Source organism: Pyxicephalus adspersus, chromosome 6 (assembly GCF_032062135.1).
Source record: "Pyxicephalus adspersus chromosome 6, UCB_Pads_2.0, whole genome shotgun sequence".
NCBI lineage: Eukaryota > Metazoa > Chordata > Amphibia > Anura > Pyxicephalidae > Pyxicephalus > Pyxicephalus adspersus.
Window position 1 is genome coordinate 19,586,830 of NC_092863.1, and position 16,721 is coordinate 19,603,550.

General features: G+C 39.0%; 2 protein-coding genes across 3 annotated transcripts in view; one reads left to right on the forward strand and one right to left on the reverse strand.

The window, feature by feature from the left end:
- Window positions 1–402, reverse strand: part of SNX11 (sorting nexin 11) — a 17,216-nt gene extending 16,814 nt beyond the window's left edge. The window contains exons 1-2 of one of the 2 annotated variants that reach the window (XM_072414865.1): window positions 331–402; window positions 130–231 (exon numbers count right to left, since the gene is read on the reverse strand). The gene's annotated coding sequence lies outside the window, so the exon portion shown is untranslated. Of the gene's footprint in view, window positions 1–129; window positions 307–330 lie in introns of those variants that run through there. The other variant, XM_072414866.1, reaches the window with a different exon arrangement.
- On the forward strand, window positions 377–13,137 carry CBX1 (chromobox 1). Its single transcript, XM_072414864.1, has 5 exons — window positions 377–600; window positions 6,482–6,652; window positions 8,719–8,896; window positions 10,559–10,653; window positions 11,602–13,137. Exons 2-5 carry the CDS (start codon window positions 6,513–6,515, stop codon window positions 11,744–11,746), a joined length of 558 nt encoding a protein of 185 aa, XP_072270965.1. The 5' UTR covers window positions 377–600; window positions 6,482–6,512; the 3' UTR covers window positions 11,747–13,137.
- Window positions 13,138–16,721: the final 3,584 nt, after the last annotated feature.

The window sequence follows — 16,721 nt, forward strand, 5'->3', positions numbered from 1 at the left end:
CCCATTACTTTCTACAGATATGTGGCCTCCATCCCATACAGATACACAGCTTCCCAGCACCTAGACTACACAACAAATGTATGGAAGCTTTCATTATCACCAAACCGCTCTATTAGTGAAGCAAATCACCTGAAAACAACAAGACAATAACACAGCTTCCCTCCTCAGTTGTTTCCCCTCACTGCTCACTTCCGGTATGTGAAGGGGCTCATGGGAGTTGTAGTTTATGTGCTGTAACGATAATAAAACAAGTCTGTGATGCTTAATATTTTTATCAGGACATAAGGCTTCTCTCGTCCGTTTTTTTCCAGTCGTACAGACCCACCATACCTGGGCCCCATTCGAGTACAGCAAACGCCGCGGGATCTGAGCTCAGGCTCCCGTGATGCTCGGCGGCAGTGCGCATGCGCAGTGCGCGGCCTTGGTGGCGGCAGTGTGGAGCCTTTTGTTTAGAGGCGCCACATTTTCAGAACCGAACCGAATTGGGGAATAAGAGGCGAAGCGGTATCTGGCGATATCTCCGTGCAGCGCCCGGTCCAGCCCACCCTTCGGCCTTATCCCACCACAGGCCAGAGAGCCGGGACACAGTGCTGTATAAAGGTGAGAGAGGCACTGGGTACAGTCGGAGATGGTTCTGGAATTGGGGTGTGGGAAGGGTATGAGATAAACTCTGCCAAGGCAAAATCTGAGCACAGTGATGTCCCTACCCCCATATCTCTTCCTGCAGGAGTGATGGGTGCCATCCCTCATTTTGTTGGGCAGACTCATCCCAAGGTGGGCAGAGGCTAATCAATGCCAGGCTAGTATGTGGGCAGCTGGTGTGTAGGTTGGGGATCCTGACCAAAGTTACAATAATAATGTGATGATGACCATTCACAAGTATTATATTCTACTTACTTTGTCACCTAGCTGATTCAGATTTATTATTAGTTTGAACCAGTGGCTATTGTTTTTGTAGGATGGCAACCATGCGCATGAAGCAAAACTCCAAATGTTTTATACTCTGCAACATTCTTTATGCACATTGATTGCAAACCTGTATTCAGATTGGGGATATAAAATAGTTTGAAGTTCAAAAGTTGTTCTTGTCTATGTTGGAGAATTGAATAATAAAAGTTCAAAGCAGAAGTGCTGAACTCTCAGAAGTGTTTTTTGTTATTATTTATCCCCTGTTTATATTTATCAGGACCTGCACATTATAGCTGCTAAAATATTGTTATTAATAATAAATGTAAACAAACAATAGAATTAGGATCTCTGTGTTCTGGTGAATATACATTTGTAGGGGGTTAGGGCTTGCACTTCAATATTCTCCCTAAATGTTCCCATCTGAATGGCATAAAAAAGCAGTTGGGTGGGCACGGAATGCACCAGTTACCTTTGTAATAGCGCTTATAGTTTGAGCTCCAAGTGTGGGCAGATTTAGCCTAGAGAAAGAAAAATTGCTAAAAGTACTACAGTACCCACCAGTGTCCCCCCTGGCACTTTTCAGTGAGCTGGTTACTGTGGGGTCACAATCAAGGGCTGACATCCACCTACAATTTCTTCCCACCCGGCTTATAAAAAAGTCTGCACTTTATACATCAATGCATCATATTATGCCCATGCCCCCCCTTTGTTGCCCACCATCTTCTCACTTGTTGCTCATGATTACAATGGCAGGAGGAGACCGCAGCTTCAAATCTGACACATTACTGCGCTGTGTTACATGTATTGGTGTGATGTCGTTTCATTCATAAATAATGATGTCCAAATGCACCTTCCTATTATCCTTGTGTCAGAGCACAATATGAACCCTGTATATCGCAGCCAAATCAAATGAACAGCTAATGCCGCACAACAGTGTAAGGGGGGCTGAAAGGAAACCAATGAAATTATTCTCTAGTCCTACTCACTCCCTTATATACATATCCATACTTACAAAATCCCTGCTGGTCCTGGCGGGATAGTTTGGGGTCAGTGGTGCTGAGGAGTGCAAAAAAATTAGACCTTGCACTGCACAATCCTTGAGCAATTATTGAGTTGGCATTGTGTGTTGAATTCTAGGCAGGAGGCGCCATCCTCTCCGGTGTAAGTAGAAGCTGCTACAAGGAGCTGTCAGATAGCAATAGCTTGGTGGCTGCTGAACAATGGGCTCGGGTAAAAAAAAGACTTCACTTACCCTTAATTGTTCATGGTCAGGGTTCAGGTTTCTTCCTTCTTTTTATTTTATTTATGTTACTTTACCCTTTACCATTACTTTCTGCATCAGTGAAACTTTTTACCTGGATCATTTTTTTACCTGGATCAATGAAGAACAGTTAATTCACCTTGCAAGGATACCCACAGCTATAAAACATGAAAAAAACTACCCCAGCATATGAAAGACAGAGGCTCTTACGACTAGGACAGGAAAATTGTCAAAAATGAGCTCCCTGCAACACTTTAAATCATTTTTTTGTGTGTCAGGATGAAGGAGCTCCTTTACTCTCTTAATTAAAGATTGGCTATTTTTCTGCCGTTTTCCGCTCTTTGGTATTGGCTTCTTTTAAAATCCATCCCCCAGCGAAAGCTTTCTTTGTGGCTGAAGCTTTGACATAATGCCATTCAGGTTAGCCATTGGGGTACAATCAGATGTTCCTTGTCACAATTTTTTGTTTTATTCAGCCACGGCGATCAAGACTTTAAGGGGTGGTGGTCCACCTTTCTTGTATCTGGCTTACATAGTTAAAATCCCATTTTGTGTCAGATACACTAGAAAGCAGTTGTTTAACTCATAAAATGATTTGTTTGTTTTGCTGATGCTTCAAGCAAATCTGTGGGGGGGGGGGTTGGTCACTAAGAACCTTAAAGAGAAACTAACCCAAAACTGCAACAACAAAAAAAATCACTTACCTTCAATCCTGCAGGGCAGTACGATCGCTCCGGGGGTGTCCTGCATCGGGTTCTGTGTCGTCCTGGAGCCAGGGCTCTGGATGCCGCCATCTTCTCTTCTTCTGCCTGTTCTTCATCCTATGTTACCCGACCCAGGCGCGAGATCAGGTGACGTAGGATGAAAAAAAATTTGCTGATCCCACTGCGCATGTGTGAGATTGGCAAATTTTTATTTTTGCGCAAAAAGGCTCCTTTTACACATGTCCGAGATGCTCTGGCATGCACAGAAGCGCCCAAGAGCTTAAGACAAGAAGAAGTTAAGCCTAAGATTTACTGGAAAAGAAAGTATTCTTTTACACTCCAGAGCCTCCCTGATTGAACTGGATGACCCCGATGGAAAAAAGAATGGAGTTCTTGCCACAGTGTAAGCAGATTTTATTTTTGGGACTTATAGAGTTCTAACATCCCTCCACCTTCGGGATACCTTTTCATGACCTTTCCAAAGGACCCAGAGAAATCCAGAGCTTTGAAAACCTAGTGGATTAAGGTGTCATAATGCCCAATAAATCTGAGGGTCAAGTTTCTACATTCTTGCGTTTGTGGTGGAAGACCCCTGGCAAACCCCTCATTTCTACCAGGACCATACTCCATTTAACTGGTTTATAGCAACTGTAAATCCAAGGGATGTTTACCTGCATTTTCCAGTAGGGAGAGTCACAAATGTTTTTGTGATGGAAGTAAGGATGAGTACTGTATTACCAGATCACAATGTTTTCTTTTCACATTTTCTCTGCCCCAAGGATACTCTTTTATGGGTAGGTGAGGCCCTAGCTCTCTTGTGGCTTTAGTCTGTCACACTCATTTCCTATTTGGATAATGCTCTTCTGATTGTTCACTTTCATCAGCTTTACCTGTTTTCACAAGTCAGACTTACAAACTTGGAACAATTGAGTAGCTCATAAATCTCCAGCTTGATGTTGGTGCAGACCCTCAGATTTCGGGGTTTTATTCTTGATTTCCGGGCAGTTTTAGTTTGCTAGATGTCACAGGGAAGCAAGCAGAGGTAATCCTGTATGCCAATTAAAGCCTGTGTTATTTTTATTTAAGGATATCTGTTTCTCTTTGTCAAAATCTTAATATAGAAAATGCTAAAAAAACATATCTTTTAGAAAATCAGTAAATTTAAAATATAACATAATCAGCCAAAAGACAAAGGAAACCTGATTGCCAGAAACAAGCGTAGACCGATTTCTAGAGAAAATGACATAAGTTGTTTTTAAAACCCACTCCTGAGACGGTGAAATTCTTAGAGGTATATAATGTTCTGGATAAAATAATTAAAAGAACCAAAAAAGTAAGTAGGTCTGCGAGCAAACCTTAAATGTGTGCTAAAATAAACCAGCACGAAGAAAACAAAATCAAATGTAGTAAAACTCAAGCGGGATGTTCAGGGACGCAATAATTGTTGAACAAGGATATTCATCCAATGTCCAGTTCTGACTTCGTAATTGGAGCTGAAAAAGACCTTGAGTGATATTAGGCATTCCTGTTTTGAGCACATTTTGTGAGTTGTTCCCTTTGCTGAGGGTTGGCTGCTTTCTTTCAAATTCAAGTCTCTGATCACAGATCAGGGGCTGCCTCCTGGAACAGAGCGGTAACAGTAGCTTGAATGTCAACAATAGATTCAGGAATGCCATGGAAAAGTAACTTGGATCAGCAGCCCCTGCTTTCAGAATCCTTCAACTGTGCATTGCCGCAATCTAAGTCTTCCTCGTGGACTTCCAAGACTGTAGTAGCATCATATGTCAGAATATAAATTATCCAGTGCTTTATAAAGAACCCCTTTAAAGTATTAATGGAAGTCCCCCTGAGCCTGGGGAGATTAGCAAGTGAGAAGGGGTCCGCAGGACTCTGCTGGGAGTTCTCTGTTTCAAGTGAAAAGCCTACTTTGTCAGAGGAGAAAGAAGCTGGCAGCATATTGTCTGCAGACATGTTGTGGTGATGAGCTTCTGGTCTACTTCTCCTAAACTAAACCTCTACTAAAATAGGGGGGGGGGGAATCACACTTAACTTTAATTCCCTAGATCCCGCTAGAAATGTCCTCGATTGGGTCCTGCGCCGTCCTGTAATTCTCTATCATCCCAGTGCTGGGCGCTACACATACGTGAGCGCGACATTCATTTTCCCCCAGTGTAGGGAAATGCCCCTTCTGCCCATGTCTGAAAATGGGCATGCACAGATGGAGCAGCCAGAAGCCTCCTGAGATGAGAGAGGTTTGTATCCCAAATCACATTAGATGTAATTTGGACAGCTGTAAATCCATCTGATCGCATCTGTGACTTGGAAAGTTTTCCCCAGCCAGAATCCTGGGTTTCAGGATGAAAGGAGATAAAAGATGAGCTGGTGATATGGTCAGGGTTATAAGCTGGTAAACCAGTTTGTGCTCATACAGCTTCAATATGATGCAGAAATATTAGGTGTTTAATAAATACTAATGTCTTCATAAAGAGATTTTAGCTTTAAATACTTTTCAGGTCTAACGGATGCATTTTGACATGTCAGCAAACAAGGGCTTTAAGAGTTCAAGTTTTCCTCTTTCCTTTAGAAGAAAATTGCAAAGTAAAAACCCTTCAAAGACATTTATAAGATCACTGTGTGGCCATGCCTGCTATTGCACAACTTTAGTATAATAAAGGTCCCAGTTAAGCCTTTCGCCTAATGTTCATAAACCATGACCATCATTTATTTCTTTGGATGGCCATAATCATGGTAGCTGTAGCAATCCAGAAAAGAGTTTTAACAAAATGGCTGTATAATGTTTTTTTTTTTTTTTTTGCTAAAAGAAAAGACTGAGATCCCTTGATGCTCCTGTCTTCTATACGGTCCTGCATTGTCCCTCGATGCTCCTGTCTTCTATACGGTCCTGCATCATCCTGGTTTCTTGCTTCGTCCCTGTGTGGAGGAAGCTCGGGGTGCCACCATTTTCTTTCTTCTGCCTACGTCACCGGGCACAAGATCAGGTGACAGAGGCTCTTGTAATTGTAAAAAAAAAATGCACATGCATGAGATTGGCATCTTTCAACAGCATACGCAGAAGGAGCAGTTCCTCCTGGAATTCGTGATGTACAATCATGGACAAAAATATTGGCACCCTTGCATTTATGTCAGAAAATGCACCAATTCTCCCAAAAAATAAGCTTTGGTGTTGTCATGTTTATTTCATTTGTTGGCACTGGAAGAACCCAAAAAAGAGACATTCTACACAAAACGTCAAAAATGGCCTGGACAAATTATTGGCACCTTATCAGAATTGTATTAAATAACTGTATTTCAAGCATGTGATGCTCCTTTAATTTGTAATTTAACTCAACTGTAGCAATTAACAGGTGCTGGCAATATGGAAATTCCCACTTGCAAGCAGTTAAAATGCAAGCAGTTAAAAACAAGATTGGCTCAATCTTGTTTTTGGTTGTCAGTATAGAACACACTGAGCATGGAAAAAAGAAAGAAGAGTAAAGAATTGTCTACCCTTCTATATAAAGTGAAAATTGTGGTAAAAGATCTGCTTTAAGAATTTATGTTGAAGTCTGTATGCACCGGCATAACTTGTTTTTTGGTTATTTTTTAGGCCCCACTAAACCAGGAAACTGGCGACCTCTATGGGAAAAAAGCAAAACAAAAAAAAAATGGAAGAAGTGGTAGATGAAGAGGAGGAAGAATACGTGGTGGAGAAAGTCTTGGATCGGCGGGTTGTTAAAGGAAAAGTTGAATATCTGCTAAAGTGGAAAGGTTTTTCTGAGTAGGTACTTTTATCTTGGAGATTTGTCAGTACCTTCATTTAATCAATGTAGCAGTTGAAGCAGAGAAACATTTAGTAAATACAAACATATGTAATAAAGTTTAGAAAGGGTTTTTTTTTTTAAATATACAGAAATAAGGAAATATAAACATTAATTTTTATGTTGGTAAACTACAAATTAGCAGAATACAAGTCGGGGGTGTCGAACTCTCTGGCCCTTAAGGTCCATTATTTTTGTCCCCCCCAAAGAACTCCGAAAATGAACTACATCTGGCCCACCCGCGTTACTACCTCACATCATCATATTCAATACATAGACATTATTCCTGTACACCCATCATGTGATACAAAGCCGTGCACAAAAGCAGGGGCATTGTGTTTGTTTCAGTACATTAGAGACTGCATAGTGTATTATTTACTGTCAGACAAACTTGTGATGTGAGAGGACGCAACACACAGCCTGCATAAATAGATAGAAATTAGTCTTTTCAACCCTAAAGTGTGTGTAGAGGGTTTTTTTTTGTTAGTTATGGATGAAGTAGTAAACTTTTTTTTTTTTTTTTCAATAAATTTCAAGTTTGGCCCCTGACTTGGTCTAAGTTTCTAATTTCGGCTCTCTGTTTATTTGAGTTTGACACCCCTGCACTAAGTGGAATGCTGTCCCGAGATCCAAGAGGATTTATTTAATTTTGTATTCACCTGGTACTATGCTGTAGTCTCCAAAATATTAAGGGTGCAGTCAGAGGAAAGTCATGATTTTCAGATATATGCTCACCTCTGCACTATAATTTAGCTGAACTGTGACAATGGTAATAGTTTACTCACAAAGGAAATCCTTCAAGGTAGAGCTTCGAGATCTTTAATTTCTGACTTTTGTTTTCTGCAGAATAGATAAGGATGACAGTACAGGAGCATCTTTAAAATCAAATCAACAAAGAGAACACCCATAATTCTATCCCAAGAGGTTCCACTTCAGAAAAGTGTGTTTGTGTATAAACAAAATAATTATGAAAAAGTGTAAAAGTATGAAAATGGGACCTGCTTCTTCACAACAAAGTATGAAAGCATTGCTGGGAGAAGAAAGGTTCGGCAGTGAAAACCAAAGGGGAGGGTCAAAATGTGTATTAATGGGGAAAAAAGATTTTACTTTCTAAATGGTTATTTACCCTTTTATATAAAATAAAAAAAATTGTTGATAGGTGTACTTTAAACCATTTAAAAAATGTTTATAAAACTAATCGATGAAAAAATCCAATGTCCCAAGTTTTATATTAAGTTCCTTTATGAATTTAACCTGTTGATCCTGCTATTTCCTTCATTAGAGAGTGAGCTGGGAGCAGGCAGTTGCTATGAAAATGATATTTCCCCATGTGACATCAGTGCTGTAATGCTCATTCTGTGAACTCCACTGCCTGTCTTAATGTGCTTGCTTCCTTGTCTGGCAGTTTTGTGACCCCCAAATAAGAATAACATATTTGCATTGAAATCTTACACACATACATTTGGACAAGGATTTAACCTGTTTCTAACCTGTTCTCGGTGTGTTGGATGTCTCCTGAATTTTAACTTTTCTTCTACTTTAAGTGTTATCGCACCATTTATATGTATCCCAGGGGGTAAAGGTATGTTTACCAAAAGGAGCAAATAACAGAAGTACATATTGGAGATTTTTTTAGTGAACTTTTTCTTCCCCTGACTGGTGCTTTTTAATCACCTTTTCACAGAGTTGTTTGGAGTGTAGGTTTTGCCATGGTTCTGACTCATCGGAAGATACATCTTTCAGATTCATGTGTGATAGGACATCATTGACTAGAAACCCCTTAACTAGAGGTGTGAAGAAGGTGTTCTTTAAGGTTCTTATGCTAAAACAGTGCATTTGTCTTTTATTTGCAAAAACTGTGCTTACTGTTATACAGCTGTATACTTGTGTATAGAGTATTACTAGTAAGTCTCTGGCCTCTTCCCAAGGTGTAGCAGTATGTCTGTAACAGTTGAGACGAAATTTCACACTTTTTTACTAGTTTCTTAGCTGGTAATTGGATAATATTTTCTTTGGTGTTTTCCAGGGAGGACAACACATGGGAGCCTGAAGAGAACCTGGACTGTCCAGATCTGATTGCAGAATTCCTGCAGTCGCAGAAAACTGCACGTGAGTCAGAGAAGGCGGACGGAAAACGCAAAGCAGATTCAGACAGTGAACCTGCCGGTGCAGATGAGAGTAAGCCGAAGAAGAAGAAAGAAGAGGTATTGTTGTTTGAAAGGATTGTATAGAATTAATATCCTTTTTCCAAAATGAAAAGATGATAGAGGTTACTTAGAAGTAAGGCAAAATTATTGGCTGATCGCGCCTAGACATAATTCATGGTTAGCAGCCTCAAATGTTTGTTCAATTTATGTTTGGCCTTTTTCTCCCTAATTTTCAATAATACTACTAATATTTGCATTCAATAAAAAATTTGAATTAATAACTCCATTCAGACCACTAATACACCAATTAGATAAATATAGTGAGCTGTTTTACCTGTCAAAGAATTTGTACCTGTCTGTTGCACTCCAGTAACAAAAATAGGTCTGGTCCATCTCATATTCTGTACGTAATCAGTGAAAGAAGAAACCGTACACTGGTGAGTTTTCTCTACCACTTTATCCTCGTATCAGCATTCTTCTTGCACTATTGCACAATTGATTGGCCTCTTGCAATGCTTTTACCCCCCAGAGAGGCTGTTCTTGTACAGTGATTGAAAATTCAGGTGAACTGCTTGAGTTAAAAAAAAAAAAACAGGGATGAATAAAGACTTGCAGTCATGTGTATATTGTACATTTGTCTGGAATTCAGCTTTAAGTGCAATGACACTACTGTTCAATAGGTTGAAAGGTGAATGGTGGGGTGCCATTGCAGATCTTCTTCTGGAACAACACTGACCTGAGCAAGTATGCATAGCGGTTCTTACTTTTCATTTCATTTGCTCCTTGCTTATACTGGGTATGTAAATCAGAAAGTATTGTATCCAGAGACTTCCTGCAGACATGGTTCTTTTCTCCTTGTCTACTGGTTGGTGCTTTGTCTATAGAAATTAGATTTTCAGCACTAATAAGAAAACAAAAAGCACTGTTCTAAGGATTTATAAACTCATATACCTCCCTCAGCTCTTCTCTCAAGAGAACAGGCATGATGCTTAAAACTATTTTGGATAGCTAATTTGCACATTGAAGACTAAGGCAGGTCTCAGCAGCTACAAAACATTTTACCAATGAATATTTATAGCCAAGTCTGGTACTATGGTCTTTTTTGTTTTTCCCTGAATTTCGACACATCTTATATGCAAGTCTGGAATTATATATGAGCAATAGATATTGAAAAGTGCTATTGAGATAAACACAGCTGTGGTAGAATACAGTTAAGTCCATACCAACCAGTTGATCTTTTACAGATCTCCCTTGTGATAGCCATATGCTTTGCTGCTTGGGCATTGAAACAGTTGATGGGACTGTATGGTAAATGCAGCTTAAGTCCATCAATCTGATGTGACAGCAGTCAATCAGGTCGATGCAATGTGTCCTGACATTGTTTTTCTCTTCATGAGCAGGTGACAGAAAACATGGCTGACAATAAACCAAAATCAAAATCTTCCACATCTGCCTAAACTAAGGCATTGAGGCTAATTTGTTTCTTTAGTTATGATTGCCATGAATGAAGGAAGAATAATCTTCAGTGTAGCAGGAAAGCACTGTACCCTTCTGCAATCAGTGTTATAGTGGTCGAATCAACCGTTCAAGGCTTGAAGCTGAATTCATACAGCAAGGTGCTATTTTCTGCCTGTCCTCATATGCCATGTCTTACTCTATCTGTAACTTCCTTTTGTTATTGGTCACTGATACAGACATGATTTGTGTTACCTTTTGCAGGCAGAAAAGCCCCGTGGATTTGCTAGAGGTTTAGAGCCAGAAAGGATCATTGGAGCCACAGACTCAAGTGGAGAGTTGATGTTCCTGATGAAATGGTGAGGTCCTGACCCTCTACTTGTCTTTATCAAGTAAACTTACAATACATGATTTATTATCAATAGCAATTAATTTTAGAACTTTGTGAGCTTTCATAAGCAAATGCCTTTATTAGAAAGATTTGGGTAGACTGACATCTAGCTTACACATTATTTGCTTAAAAAAAAGTAAAAAAAATAAATGCAGGAATCCCTATTCTAATGGGTTGTGGTCTTCGGACGTGCAACAAAAGCACAAAAGTTTTCCCTGCCACCCTTTAGGCATTTCAGTCATGACTTGCAGTGTATTACAGCAAGCATCTACAGTCACTGATATGCATCACATGGCGTGTGAACAGTGATTAAAACGTTCAAAGGCAATTTTTACTTCTGCCTAGAGCAAGGCTTTAAGGTAATGTTTATTAAACAGGACCAAAGCAAAAACATAACAATTTATTACTGTTAAACAGGATTTATATAACGCCAACATATTACGTTGCGCTGTACATTAAATAGGGGTTGCAAATGACAGACGAATACAGACAGTGACACAGGAAGAGAGGACCCTGCTCCGAAGAGCTTACAATCTAGGAGGTAGGAGAAGTAACACACAATAGGAGGGGAGATATGTAGTGGTGGGAAGTAGTGAGGGTTTCAAAAGACAGAAAAAGATGGGTAGATAAGTTTAAAAAAAAAAAAAATGGGTTTTGAGTGTTATCTTTTACCCCTAGTTCCTTGCTCTGGTTAAGTGGTTGAAGTTACCACTGAAGTTGAAAATACACAACCTTCTATGAAAAAACACAATTTGTTGTTTTTTTTTTTTTTGTCTAGGTTTAATTTCTGCCTGTGATCCCACTGGCGATTTATATCATTTTGCTCTGGGAGTTGTCCTAAAAATGTTTGTATTTCTTGCTGACCCCACATGCCCTCAAACTAAATGCCTATCTCTTTTCGACCTGTCTACTACAGGAAAAACTCAGATGAAGCCGATTTGGTCCCAGCAAAGGAAGCTAATGTGAAGTGTCCCCAGGTGGTGATCTCGTTCTATGAGGAACGGCTCACGTGGCATTCTTACCCATCAGAGGATGATGACAAAAAAGAAGACAAAAACTAAATACCACATATACCTTCTACTACAACTGATGGATGGTGGTTCGTTCATCATACTGGGAGGGGGATGTGAGGATGTCTGCAGGATTCAGTATTTCTTGCATAGATGGTGTTTCATACGTGTGGCACAGGAGACACTGCACCCTAGACATTTCTCCTCCTTTTTCCCTCTAGTGTTACAAACTCTGCATTTTTACTGAGTAGCATGTTTTGTTTGGCTGTTAGTGATGTTTGTTAAAAAACAGTTCTGAGATAATAGGGGGGTGGGAGGGTAAAGTGAAAATGTCCCTTTTTGTATTTTAATATTGTAATTAAGAAATCTACTATCCAAAAATGTAGAAAAAAAACTTTTTAATTGGCATTAGTGGCAGTTATCATTATGCAGTCTTTTAAACACCACTGAGCCGTTACAAAGCTAGCCTACAACCGGGGGAATGGGGGATTCTTAAAGGAAATAAATGAATTTAGCTCCTTTAGGCTGGCAATGCTGTCTCTAACACTTTTTGAGTCACAAACAGAAGGAACAAGTATGCAGATAAAAAATGTCAAAGTGGAAGTCAGCTTTTAGGGGCACGTTTATAAAAGGGTGATATGTTGGATTGCTATGAAAGTGCCATTATTTTTAGTAAATATTAGCACTATTGTTATACAAAAACGCCAGTCTGATTGCCACTGTATAGGGACTTATGGCGGGGCCCCACTTTGTTGGGAGGAGTTGAGCTGTGTTTTATGCAAATACCCGCATAGCCATTTTTTTAAATTGGCAAACACGTCCATGATCAATTGCCCTTTTTAAAGCAGCAACATTTCTGATCACAATTGTAGTGTAATTATGGTACAGGCATATACTACTATTAAAATTATGTTGGCCAAGGATTATAACCCTTTCTCACTTTTAAAAATGTCATTATTTTAGTGGCAATCAAGATTTTAAATGTGGAAAGAATAAAATTGCAATATGAATATCAGATTGTCACTTTTTATAAATAGGCCTCTTAATAGATAAACTTTTAATCTGGATTACTGATTTAGAAAGTACATATGTCATTGGACCATCAGAGCTAGGGAAACTAGTATTTTGTTTCAACCTTAGGTTGACAATGGCAGCCTCCATGCTTCCTCAGTACAGGTTTTCTATAAACCAGGATGTTGCTAATCCCTAGTTCTTCAGGGGCTCTTTTATAAGCCCGGTATCCAAACAGGCCCTGTTAGTTTTGGTCTCAATGCTGGCTACTCCAGTGGGGTGTCCTGTACAAAAGAATTGTATAAACCTGTCTTTTTTTTTAATTTTTTTTAAGCATGTGTTTTAGGATTCTGTGAGGACTTTTATTAAACTGTAAATCAAAACACATTTTGTCAGTCAGTCGTCCTAATAAAACTTTTAGATTTATAAAATACTGTCTTTTTGTTTTTTTCCTTTTATAAAATCTCATTAATACCATAGTTTAGTGTGTTGTATACAAATACATAGATTAAAAAAAGTACTAAGCAGAAGAATTTTTTTAAAGTTCAATCCACCCAATAGTAAGAGTTTTTAAAGGCTGTACCCCACTACATTTTTTATTTATTTATTTTTTTATGGTATCCTAGACTGGTAGTCTTCATTATTCCTTCTCTCCTATTTCCAACAGTGATCCTCAGTCCACTGCTGAAGCTTGTCTTTTGTTTTGTGGCTATCTGGCACATTTGTCCTTCTGGCTGACTGGCTTTTGAAGTATTGTATGCGGACCCCATTAAAACTGGACATTATGGGGATTGTTTAGAATAGATCTTTGACCACTGTGTTCCATGTAGGGCACCATAAGGCTCACTTAGTGAATAGGCTGGTTGAATGAGCAGCAGAACTCATGGAACCCATGGAAGGGTTTAATATTTTTAGCTTCTTACTGTGAATCCATACTTTGCCTTACCTTTTCCCTGTTACATGTTCAATTTCAGACAGAGGGCATGGTCCATTTTTTTTTCAAAAGGATTCAGCTAATATGAAAAATTGCAGTTTTGCTTGTAGTGTGCCGATTGACTGAGCCAATGGCTGCAGCTTGGAGTCGTTTCTCAATATTCAAGTCCATTACATCTCTGGACAGATCCTCTGCTTAGAGGCCATGCAATCTGTAATTCCTTTGATGCTTGGAAGGCTACTTTCCTTTGTTGGACATGAAAAGCATACTTAGTGTGTGTGTGTGTCTTTGGGCTTCCACCCTGAGTTTTCTAAAGGATGAAGACTCATTCCTGCTACTGTCTGGACCAACATTGGGCTCTCAACTCTATTAAAGGCTAGAACTTTACCCTTTCTTTTATCCTGTTTTGGAGTTTGTAGGTCTCTCACACTTGAGAGCTATAGATATATATAGATTATATATGTAACATGGGTCTCCTATGTTTCTCCCATTTTTGTTATTCTGTGACCTATGGGATCTAAATCTGGTTCTCTTTGCACTTCAGAAACTGCAGTGAAACCATTATAGACATTTCTCTCATGTGGAGCTCTCAACGGGAGGCTTTTTTCCCCCACATGAAACCATTTCTTGTTTTGCATATGGTCTGTACGGTGTTGCTAAGCACTTTCATTTAGCCTAAAGGTGTTTCTACCATTACCTCATACATGACATTTATTTTTGTTTGGGCTTTAGGAACAATCCATTGTAACATATCTTGTGAGTGTTTATGTAAATATCCAATTCCTTGATGGGTAGAGAAGTGAACATTCCTAGGCAAACCGCTTTTATATACAAACTGCTATAGGTATTTTTTTTTTTATATATATATACCTAAGGCACCACTGGCAATTTTTAAGAGGTAGAGGTTTCTTTTTTTTAGCAGTTAAGTGTACATTCATTCAAAAAGAATGATACTAGTTATCAAGTCACCAGCACCTGTGAGTACTGGTATCTACTATGATCAGGACACAGTAAATTAGAGGATAAAATTACATGCCTCAGCTGCTGCTGCTGTTTGTGTTGTGTGCACGCGTAACACAAAATATATTCACTGCTCACACACAACTCGCATACCTGCAACAGACGCTCTCTCATAACAGCTGTGTGACTTCTGTCTTGTAATGTCACTGAATAGGGAAACCCTGACACCTGCTCTTGAGTCACCAGATCAGGACATGGCTTTGCAGGGGGAAATAGGATCAGTTTTTTTCTGGCACAAAATGAATCATGATATACTATTTTATGCTTCTCTTACACTGCAGGAGGCATTGGAGTTTTTTTTTGTTTTTTTTTACGTGTAGGCAATCGTTGATCTCTAATTGAAAATACAGTTGCCTGGTTAACAGAGTAATTCTGTGGCTTGAATATTTTACATCACTGACCTGCAACAACTGTGCAGAGAAGGAGGAACGCTACATACTATACATGTTGCACGCTTGTTTTAACTCATTGATGAAGTATTCAAGTTAGAGACCACCACTGTGCACTCTGGTATTGGGAAAAGGAAGTTCTGAGAGAGATATGAAGCTATGAACTAAGCAAACCTAACCTACATGTTGCATGGTAGTCATTCAGGAACAACTGAAAACCGTATGTTTATGTTTGCCTCACTGGTTATTTGATGGATCCTTTGTACACATGACCTAAATTTTCAATTCAATTGTTACCAGCATGTATGAACAGATGCAACAAAATTGGTTAACTGCTGATTTCCTTGTCAGATCGTAAGTGGAAAATGGGCTTCTTGAAACCCCACTTCCCCACAGTGTTTGATTGCTGTACTGTATTTCTACCATAGTGGCAATAAACTCCATTCATTTGAATGCCAGCTGATTAGCACTAAATATTGGTACATTGCTTTTGGTCACCAGGCTTATAAATGGGGCTATATGTTTTATCTACTTACAAACTAGCTTAGTGACCCATACATCCTTTATGGGCAGTTGAGATGCTCTTGTTTAGATTTGGCACACAGAGAAAGTAACGTGTCACTTGGAGTTGGTACCTACGCTGTGCAAGACTTCATAATAAAAAGATGACAAGATTGCATTTATAGCTTCAAAATAAATAAGGAGCTGAACTTGTCTATAGTGTAAAAAAACTGGCAGGAAGAATAAAAGATCTTTGTCTACAATACTGTCATTCTCAAATACCTTCATCCACTGATAAGAGAAGCATAAAAAAATGGAAGCAAGCTCTTTACAGTTTTTTGTACAAGAGTTGGCATAAATTGTTTTTTACATGGTACATAAAGCTTTACTTATCCTAACATATTAAATTAAAAACAGTAACTATGAGATATTATTTACTGCCTGTGCATCAACATAGTTACCAACTCTCATCCTTCCAGGCATCCATGACAGGATGTCAGACCACTTTGCAAACTGATGGTGAATAAGTTATTAAAAATGTTTCCAATATTATGTCTGGCACATAAAGCCACTCTGCTAGTTAGTCCCATATTTGTTGCTACAAGTTTTGATGCAGAACCAAATTCCACTTTGAAGATATCTTGTTCATTTAACAAAACTCGGCAATAGAAGGAGCTTCACCCAATCATTAAATAAGGGATATGTATGGACGTGGACTGAATTTGTTAGGCATTTATATAGTTTTGAGTTCTAAGAACAGATAGGACAACCCTAATTCTATACAGCGTGCATTTTTCACAAGTGATAACACACGTTTATGTGCTAAAAAGATGGCAAAGTAGTGCACAAATGCACTACCATGGTTTTCAGTGCACTGGTTTTGTCTGCTTTCTAATGTACTGGGCAGCTTAGTCACATGAGAGGCAACATTTTTTTTTTTAGCATACAACCATAGTGGGAGAAAGACCTAAAACACAAAGCAAAAATACTGAGTGATTAAGTGATTCTTCTTCCATCATCTGAAACTTTCTGGAATTATTTAAAATTCACTGTTAGTTGCATTTGACATTTTGGCCTGCTTTATGATCAATTGTCTGCCAATGTAACTTTAGTGGAAGAAAAGTAGCTGAACTCAATACAATTGAAAGAGGCCTGCACCTTGTTTGTCCAC

What these genes read in the sequence shown, in the direction of transcription:
- CBX1 (XM_072414864.1), top strand. Translation starts at nt 6,513, where the DNA reads ATGGGAAAAAAGCAAAACAAAAAAAAAATGGAAGAAGTGGTAGATGAA. An exon ending in AAGTGGAAAGGTTTTTCTGA is followed by an intron (nt 6,653 to 8,718) that starts GTAGGTACTTTT and finishes GGTGTTTTCCAG; the next exon opens with GGAGGACAACACATGGGAGC. An exon ending in TTGATGTTCCTGATGAAATG is followed by an intron (nt 10,654 to 11,601) that starts GTGAGGTCCTGA and finishes TGTCTACTACAG; the next exon opens with GAAAAACTCAGATGAAGCCG.